At 48.7% G+C, this 9087-nt stretch overlaps 1 protein-coding gene across 3 annotated transcripts; it reads left to right on the top strand.

Moving 5' to 3' along the window:
* The first annotated feature begins 708 nt into the window (after positions 1 to 708).
* Fancg (FA complementation group G) lies at positions 709 to 8583 on the top strand. 3 transcript variants are annotated; one of them, XM_045157442.1, is made up of 14 exons: positions 709 to 1223; positions 1428 to 1521; positions 2863 to 2994; positions 3241 to 3443; positions 4132 to 4267; positions 4417 to 4547; positions 4648 to 4794; positions 4922 to 5073; positions 5482 to 5548; positions 5726 to 6015; positions 6170 to 6216; positions 7024 to 7173; positions 7937 to 8054; positions 8202 to 8583. In XM_045157442.1, exons 1-14 carry the CDS (start codon positions 1128 to 1130, stop codon positions 8308 to 8310), a joined length of 1872 nt encoding a protein of 623 aa, XP_045013377.1. In that variant the 5' UTR covers positions 709 to 1127; the 3' UTR covers positions 8311 to 8583. The 3 variants fall into 3 exon arrangements, with proteins under 3 accessions (XP_045013377.1, XP_045013373.1, XP_045013387.1); XM_045157438.1 differs by having other exon boundaries at positions 2848 to 2994; XM_045157452.1 differs by having other exon boundaries at positions 1186 to 1223; positions 2785 to 2994.
* The last annotated feature ends 504 nt before the right edge of the window (positions 8584 to 9087 follow it).

Raw genomic sequence — 9087 nt, 5'->3', positions numbered from 1 at the left:
CGCAGGCAAACACCTTAACCACTAACCCATCTCTCTAGCCCAATTTATTTTCTTTTAGACATTTTGAGTTAAACTATGTATGCAGGGTTAAGTACCTTTTCCCTCATTTTCCTAGTTTCATTTGTTCAAAGGGAAAGGACGAGATAGCTCTAAATATGCCCCCCCCTTTTTTTTTCGAGGTAGGGTCTCACTCTAGCTCAGGCTGACCAGGAATTCACTACGTAGTCTCAGGGTGGCCTTGAACTGATGGCGATCCTCCTACCTCTGCCTCTTGAGTACTGGGCTCTTTCATATTTAGTATTCCTTGCATGTATGTGGTGTGTACATATGTGTATGTGTGTGGGCGCACGTGTGCTTGTGGAAGCCAGCAGATGCCTTGTGTCTTCACTCTTCATTTGCGTGTAGGATCTTTTACTTGATTTCACCGACTTCACTTGAACTCACTGAATCTTGGCTAGTCCAGCTGAACAGCTTGTCCAAGGGCTGTGATTACAGGCAGCCACCACGAACTTCCGGCATTTACGTGTGTGCTCAGGGTCCTCATGCTTGTGCAAGAGTTTTATCCGCTGAACCATTTCCCCATCTTCATCAGACCTTTGGGGGATGCTTTTCCTTTCCCCAGTCTCTTTCCTTTCCGAGTACTCCAGGCCAAACTACAACCCCCAGCATGCATCGCGCGTGCGGGCCGGCCGGCGTCGTTGGCGGCGGAGTAAATGGGGCCGGTGGGAGGACTATGGTTTCCCGGACTCGCAGCGCCAGGAGTTCTGGTTCCGTGGCCGGTTTCTGCTAAGCTGTTCTCAAGGCTGTGGCTTCTACGAAGGACCAGCTGCTTATCTCGGTTTCTGACTCGCCTGTCTCTTCCTCTGGGTGGTCGGGACTCGTTTTCTTTCCCACTTTCCCGGGGGAACCAACTCTAGCAGAAGACCGAGCGCGGCCGGGAGTCGTGCAGCCTACGTTCGGCGCGCGACGCAGCGGCGGGCGGCGGGATTCTGCAGCTGGCCGGGGCCGAGGCACGTTCGGCGGCGTGCCGGAGTGCGCACGCTTCTTCCCGCTGGCGGAAGGCTTGGCCCGGCCAGCCTCACCCATCAAGAGTCCCCTCCCGGTGTCGGGGCGCAGCCCCAGTGACAATGTCCCGCCAGACTTTCCCAGGGTTTTCAGAACCACCTGCCAGCTGCCTGGACTTGTGGAGAAATAAGAATGACCAGCTGGTTCAACGGGCCAAGGTAACATGGAGGCAGGGGATCTTGTAGCCCCAAGATCCCAGCAAGTGGGTTTGCATTGATTGGATTTACCCCAGCCAAGAGGGAGGACCAAAGCTTGACCTCCGCCCAAAGGGCCAGAAGTCCCTGGAACATTCGCCCTACCTTGTCATTTCTGTAAGGAGAGGAATAGTATTCATAGCCTGTGATGCCTCCTCCCACTTTCAGCAGGTGACTTTGGACACCCGGGTATCTCTGAGGCGACAGCAGTTGGCTCAAGATACACTGGAAGGGCTTAGGAAGCTCCTTCACATTCTGCAAGGTAAGAAAGGGATCCAAGATGCCCAGGTGACCTCCACAAACAGTGACTAGTTCTCTGGGATTGAAGTGATTGCTCACTGATTAGGGAGTCTTGTTTAAGGTACACAGGGGACTCGGGTGGAATTGTCTTTTCTGCAGATGAATCCTTCACACACACACCACCACCAGCAGCACTTGAAGTGGTTTCCAGGATGGTGTGAACTGGAGAATTTCCTATACTTTTCAGGCTCTCTGTCTAAAGGATGGAAAAAATATATATAATTTATTTAAGAGAGAATGGGCACACACAAGGGCCTCCAGCCACCGCAAACGAACTCCAGAGGCATGCGCCACCTTGTTCATCTGGTTGTATGTGGGTACTGGGGAATCGAACCCTGGTCCTTAGGTTTTGCAGGCACGCACAGAAACCACTAAGCAACCTCTCCAGCCCCAAGATGGATTTAAAAAAAGTATTTTTCTTTGTTTGAGTGAGAGAGAAATAGGCAGGAAGAGAGAGAGAGAGAGAGAGAGAGAGAAAGAGAATGAATGGGTACTCCAGGGCCTCCAGCTGCTGTAAACAAATACCACATACATATGGCCCCTCGTGCATCTGGCTTATGTGGGCCCTGGGGAAATTAACCTGGATCCTTTGGCTTGGCAGTCAAGCACTTTAACTACTAAGCCATCTCTCCAGCTCCCAAGAATGGATATTTATTTATTTATGTTTTTTTTGAGGTAGGGTCTCACCCTAGCCCAGGCTGACTTGGAAATCACTGTGTAGTCTCAGGGTGGCCTGGAACTCATGGTGATCTCCTACCTCTGCCTCCTGCATGTTGGGATTAAAGGTGTGTGCCACCACACCCGGCCAAGGATGTATATTTTTATAGAAGCCTTTTTTTTTTTGGTGAGGTAGGGTTATACTCTAGCCCAGGCTGACCTGGAATTTACTATGTAGAATCAGGGTGGCCTTGAACTCACAAGGATCCTCCTACCTCTGCCTCCCAAGTACTGGAATTAAAGGTGTGCACCACCAAGCCCGGCAATAATATAGAAGCCATTTTGATTTGAGTGAGGTGGCATCTAGGTTGGAAACCATTTGGGGCATTAAAATTTTTTTTTATTATTTACTTATTTGACAGAGAAAGAGGGAGAGAGAAAGAGAGAGAGAATGGGGCGCACCAGAGTCTCCAGCCACTACAAACAAACTCCAGATGTGTGCACCCCCTTGTGCATCTGGCTAATGTGGGTCCTAGGGGAATAGAACCTGGGTCCTTTGGCTTTGCAGGCAAATGCCTTAAACGCTAAATCATCCCTCCAACCCATTTGGGGCCATCTTTAATGGGACCAGCATCTGTTGCTCCAGGGCTCCCTGCAGCTGTTCCTGCTCTCCTCTTGGAGCTGACTGTCACCTGTAACTTCATTATCTTGAGGACTAACCTGACCAGGAGCTTCACCGAAGACCAGATCCAGGATATCAAATGGGGCCTAGAGAGAGGTGAGGGCAGAGATGACTTTATTTACCTTCCAGCTTCACTTAGCTTTGGCCTTTCTAGAGAGGAGGAACAACAGTCTGTCACCTCTATGGAGGGAGTTCTTCATGCCGGATTGAATTATTATTGCTTTAATCCTTGGGCTCTTGCAGAAGGGAAAAAGCTAGAGAGTGGGGAGATGGGGTGAGAAGTGAGTCCTACCTTCTCTCTCTCTCTCTCTCTCTGTGTGTGTGTTTGTCTGTACTGTACAGTGCTGGAGACCCAGAAACAGAAGGGACCTAAGTTGGGACAGGGACTCAGAGAGCTGTGGGTTTCTGTCCTCCATGCTTCCTCCCTTGCACCGGAGCTGCTTCCTGTCTTACACAACCTGGCTAGCCTGCAGGCTGCCCTCTGGCTGAGCACTGGCCATTTGGAGGACCTAGCCTTTCTGTTGAAGACCCTGAATGGCCGTCAGGTAATGGCAAAAGTGATCTGAAGCTGAAGGTACTTTGGCTCTCTTTCCCCCTAGCTGCAGTGCTAGAGACTAAATCCAAGGCCTCAAACATTCTAGGGAAGCACTTTACCATAGAACTACATTCTTAGCCTTCTGGTTTTATTTTCTTTATTTCAATATTTTTATTTATTTATTTATTTGGGGGGGGGGAGGGAGAGAGGGAGAGAGCATGCGTGCGTGCATGCGAGAGAGAGAGAAAGAGGCAGTGAGAGAATGGGCACGCCAGGGCCTCAAACAGCTGCAAAGGGATTCCAGACACATGCATCACCTTGTGCATCATGCTTTATGTGGGTTTTGGGGAATCCTTGTTAGTAACCCAAACATGGTTCTCTCATGTCTTCATGGACATATCCTGAGTGACAGGGAACGAACTCAATAGATCAGAACTTCCTTTTTTTTGGTTGTTTTTAGAGGTAGGGTTTTACTCTACCCCAAGCTGACCTGGAATTCACTATGTAGTCTCAGGGTGGCCTGAAACTCACAGCCACCCTCCTACCTCTGCCTCCCAAGTGCTGGGATTAAAAAGGCGTGTGCCACAACCCCCAGCTAGGAATACGGACTTTGAGCTCAGTGTTGAGACAGGGTAGACTGACAGTAGGAGAGGAAGTGGTTATAGGTTTAGAAGCTCAATTTGTTCTTCTCTCTCCAGACTGGGGCCTCTGAGGATCTGCTACTACTTCTAAAATCTTGGAGCCCTCCAGCTGAGGAGTCAGATGCCCCACTGACCCTACAGAATGCCCAGACTATGAGGGATGTCCTTTTGACAGCATTTGCCTACCGCCAAGGTCTAGCAGCCAGACTCATCCCTTCCTCCCAGAAATGTTCCTCTGGGCTGATGTTGTCCTTGTTTTCATGGAGTTTTTCTGGGTTTGTGTTGCCTATCATGCTTCCTGCCCTATGGGCTCTTCTAAGTATATATCATAATTGCCCTCAGGCCTCCAAGAGCTGATCACAGAGAGCCTACCCAGCGCACTGAAAAGCCTTCATGAAGCAGCCTCAGGTCTGTGTCCACGGCCTTTGTTGGTCCAGGTGTACACAGCAGTGGGGTTCTGTCTCCGTAAGATGGTAAGGTTGGCCCTAGGAAGAGCTGGGGGAAACCAGGGGCATTACTGTAAACATCTGTTTTGTGAGGGTAGCTGAGGCCTATGCCCTTTTGTGCACATAGGGAAATCCACAGAGAGCACTGTTGTATTTGACTGAAGCCCTGAAGAGGGGACCAACCTGGGGTCCTCCACTTCTGGAAGCTTCCAGAGTGTATCGGCAACTGGGGGACGTAGCAGCAGAGCTGGAGAGTCTGGAGCTGTTGGTTGAGGTAAGGAACTTCCAAGTGGTGGTATGAGGTGGAGGATTGCTGAAGGGCTTGTGTTGGGGTCACTAGTCAAGACACATGTGTAAGGAAGCCTCCCAAAGATAACTGAAATAATTTATGCTCCTTTTAGGCCTTGAGTACCACTCCTAGCCCTGAGGCTCCCCAACTTCTCATTGAGGTAGAATTGCTACTTCCACAACCTGATCCAGCCTCTCCGCTTCATTGTGGTACACAGAGTCAGGCCAAGCACCTATTAGCCAGCCGATGCCTACAGACAGGGAGGTGAGGATCCCCCTTGCTACCTGAGTTCCTCTTCCCACTTTGATGATGTAGTATTTATTTATTTATTTTGTTTTTTGTAACTCTGCTTGTTCTTTTGAGTTGGGTGGAAAATGAAACAGTGGTAGGACATAGGTCCCCACTTCTCAGTCTCCTTTGTTAATGCTGGACCTGAACAGAGAACTCATTTCAGACAGTAACCTCTCCTGTCTTGAAATACCAGGTCTCCTCAATGCATCCTGTATAGATCCACACTGAAGTAGGGTTGGAGCACCAAGACCTCACCCTCCCCTTTACTCCTCAGGGCCCATGAGCATCCCTCAGTTAGCCAAGAGAACATTCTTACTAGAACCCTTGGAGGGCCCTGCCAGGGTCCATGGTGAGGCTCATGGGCTGTGACTGACTCTTCAGGGCGGAAGATGCTTCCGAGCATTACTTGGACCTGTTAGCTCTGTTGCTGGATGGCTCAGAGCCAAGGGTAAGTTTGACTTGATGATTCTCTTAGTGGGGTAGGAAGGTTGGAGTCTCCTTTTCAGTTTTCCCTCTGTTGGTCTATCTGGGAGACCAGGTCTGTGCATGGTACCAGAGCCTGGTGAAGAGGTTGGGGGTGGTGACTGATACCTCTTCAAATCATTGTACCCTCTTCCCGCCCCAGTTCACCCCATCCCCTGGCTCGTCAGGGCCATGTGTGCCGGAGATGTTCTTGGAGGCAGCAGCAGCACTGATCCAGGCAGGTCGAGCTCAGGATGCTTTGACTGTATGTCAGGAGCTGCTCAGCCGCACATCGTCTTTGCTTCCCAAGATGTCTTGGTTGTGGGAAGATGCCAGAAAAAGAACCAAAGTTCTGCCATACTGCCCACTCTGGGTCTCTGCTACCCACCTGCTTCAGGGCCAGGCCTGGGTTCAACTGAAGGCCCAAAAAGAAGCACTCAGCGAATTTAGCCAGTACGTCCAAGAACACAGTCAGAGTGGTGGGACAGGGATGGGTGTATGGAAGATATTTTCTGATTGGCGCATGGGTTGGTAAACTCCATTCTTACTACTCACCTTAATTTCTGAGGTCAGTTTCTCTTTACCCCTGCTCCATGTTCCACTTCAGGTGTCTTGAGCTGCTCTTCCGAGCCCTGCCTAAGGACAAAGAACAAGGTGATTTTACACGAAGGGTTTTATTGTTTTGTTTTGCTTTTTAAAAAAAATTTATTTATTTGAAAGTGACAGAGAGAGAGAGCGAGGCAGATAGAGAGAGAAAGAATGGGTGCACCATGGCCTCCAGCCACTGCAAATGAACTCCAGATGTATGCGCCCTCTTATGCATCTGCCTAATGTGGGTCCTGGGGAATCGAGCCTAGAACCGAGGTCCTTAGTCTTCACAGGCAAGTGCTTAACTGCTTAACTGCTAAGCCATCTCTCCAGCCCTGTTTTTTTTTTTTTTTTTTTGAGACAAGGTTCTCATGTAGCCCAGGCTAATTTCAGACTCGTTATGTAGTCAAGGATGACCTTGAGGACTAGAGAGATGGCTTAGTGGTTAAAAATGACCTTGAACTCCTGATACTCCAGCTGCTACCTCCCAAGTTCTAGAATCATGGCCATGTGCCACCATACCTAGCTTTAATTTAGATTTTCAGTCTTTTTTTTTTTTTTCCAAGGTAGGGTTTCACTCTAGCCCAGGCTAACATGAAATTCACTATGTAGTCTCAGGGTAGCCTCACACTTACAGCGATCCTCCTGCCTCTTACCTCTGCTGGGATTAAATGTGTGCACCACCATGCCGGCTCTAGATTTTCAGTTTTTCTTACTTCTTTGAAATGGTGATGGAGGAAATAGGTTCCCTTTTCATTGTGTCCCAGCTCACCAGACTGGGAGGCTTAAGGGGACATGAGTTAAGGGAGACTTGGAGGTCTGGTGAGACTGTGGTTAGGAAAGACACTTGTTTACTTTGGTGTTGGTCTCCAGGTTCCAACTGTGAGCAGGAGGGAGAGTCAAATGTGGTACTGCAACAGCTTCAGGCAGCTGCCCTGATTAGTCGTGGACTCGAATGGGTAGCCAGCGGCCAGGATACCAGAGCCTTAAAGGACTTCCTCCTCAGTGTGCAGATATGTCCAGGTATGTACACTTGTATGACATAGGCTCTGTACCAGGAGGTGGTTCTGAGACCTAAGTGTGAGGGTGGTGTTCCCAGATACAAGGAATGAGGATGTGTTATACCTAGAATTAATCTATGTGTGCATATACAAGCAAGTATGTGTGCAAGGCTCCCAGAGTTCCCTAGTCTCCACAGTGTTCTTAGACAGAGAGCACCACTGAGTTGTGAAGGAACTGGGCCACTTGTGCCTTTTGTAACTGGGCAGGCAGTGGACCCTGATCTACCTCTGGTTTCATGTATAAGTGTAGCTAAGACTTCTCTTCCTCTATACCTGTTCCCCCCCTTTTTTTTTCTTCAGTTTTTTTGAGGTAGGGTCTCACTTTAGCTCAGGCTAATCTGGAATTCACTATGTAGTCTCAGGCTGGCCTGAAACTCACAGAGATCCTCCTACCTCTGCCTCCCGGATGCTGAGATTAAAGGGGTGCACCACCACACTTGGCTTATTTTCCCTTTTAAAAATGATGCCTAAGGGATGAAGAGATGGCTTAGTGGTTAAGGTGCTTGCCTGCAAAGCCTAAGGTCTCATGTTCAATTCCCTAGTACCCACATAATCCAGATGTACAAGGTGGCACATGTGTTTGGACTTGGTTTGCAGTGGCTAGAGGCCCTCTCACTTTTTCTCAAATAAATAAAATATTTTAAGAAATGATGCCTAAGGTTCTAACTGTGTTTTGGGGTGATGCCTAAGGCTCTAACTCTTTGTGCTTTGGGGTGGGGCTACAGGACATAGAAGTGGTTCCCTTTACTTGCTTCAGACTCTGAAAAGGCTGGATCGGATGAATGAAGCCACTGCTTTCTGGCAGGAGGCCCAAACTCAGCTTCCACAGGAACAGGCTACCTGGTAAGTCTGAGGCCTGCTGGCTTGGTGGGGCTGAGGGGCAGCTGAAGTTCTGAAGTTCTCAGGCCTATTGGGGATGATAAGGAATAGAAGGGAGGGAAGGGTACCATTTGCTCTAATACTTAGGCATCGCTCTTGTTCTCCTTCCAGGTCTCTTCCCCTTTACCTAGAAACCTATTTGAACTGGATCCATTCCTCTGACTGTGAAACCCTCCTTGAAGAATTTCAGACATCCGTGCTGGAGCCTCATGACCTCTAGCTGCCACATTTCCAAGACCTTTAGTGTGAGTCCCAGTGGACTATCTCCACTGGGAGGGTATTTTCTGTATTATACTCACTGGGCAGTGGCTGGAGCTGACCATTCCTAAATAACTCCCATATATTGGTGAGGTTGGTAGTAATCCAGTGAAACTTGGCCTACTTACTCCAGTTCCTGTATGGTTCCATGTACAAGTCATTGACCTTGGTCATGCACCTTCCCTAAACCCTGTTCCACTTTTCTTGTGTTGAGTAAAATCTTATATTTATTTCTTGTCTGCCTCTTACGTATCCTTGAATGAATAGGCTTATAGCTGCCTAGTTGAGTTCTGATTGTCATAAAATGCCTTGTTTCCAGTACCCCTCCTTCTTTCCTATTTCCACTCCTCTTTCCCTTCCTCCTCCCTCCCTTTCTCCTCCGTTTCTTCTTATATGGTGGATACTGGGGATTGAATCCACTACTTCAATCAAATCCCCAGCCCCTTTACATCATTGGTCTTAAGATCTTGAGGTCTTAAGATCAGTATCAGGAAGTAGTCCTTTTCGTTGTCCAGAAGCAGAGACCAAAATCAAAGATCTTGTGCTAGACTAGGGTAAGCAGAGTGAGGTCTGGGGGTGGTCTAAATGAGTGTCTCAAGTAAGGGCCAGTACTTAGAGGGAGTTGTAAAGGCAGACATAGAAGCTCTCAGTAACTCATGTCTCTTAACTACAAATTCTAAAGAAACTGCCTCAGTCTACTGTGTCTGTGGATAGGGAGTGAAAGGTGATTTCAAAGCAT

The sequence above is a fragment of the Jaculus jaculus genome, chromosome 1 (genome assembly GCF_020740685.1).
Source record: "Jaculus jaculus isolate mJacJac1 chromosome 1, mJacJac1.mat.Y.cur, whole genome shotgun sequence".
In the NCBI taxonomy this organism is placed as follows: domain Eukaryota; kingdom Metazoa; phylum Chordata; class Mammalia; order Rodentia; family Dipodidae; genus Jaculus; species Jaculus jaculus.
Note: the sequence above shows the minus strand (reverse complement) of the source record. Positions and strands in the feature narration are given on the sequence as shown.

What these genes read in the sequence shown, in the direction of transcription:
- Fancg (XM_045157438.1), top strand. Translation starts at nt 1,128, where the DNA reads ATGTCCCGCCAGACTTTCCCAGGGTTTTCAGAACCACCTGCCAGCTGC. An exon ending in CGATGCCTACAGACAGGGAG is followed by an intron (nt 5,074 to 5,481) that starts GTGAGGATCCCC and finishes CTGACTCTTCAG; the next exon opens with GGCGGAAGATGCTTCCGAGC. An exon ending in GCACTCAGCGAATTTAGCCA is followed by an intron (nt 6,016 to 6,169) that starts GTACGTCCAAGA and finishes GTTCCACTTCAG; the next exon opens with GTGTCTTGAGCTGCTCTTCC.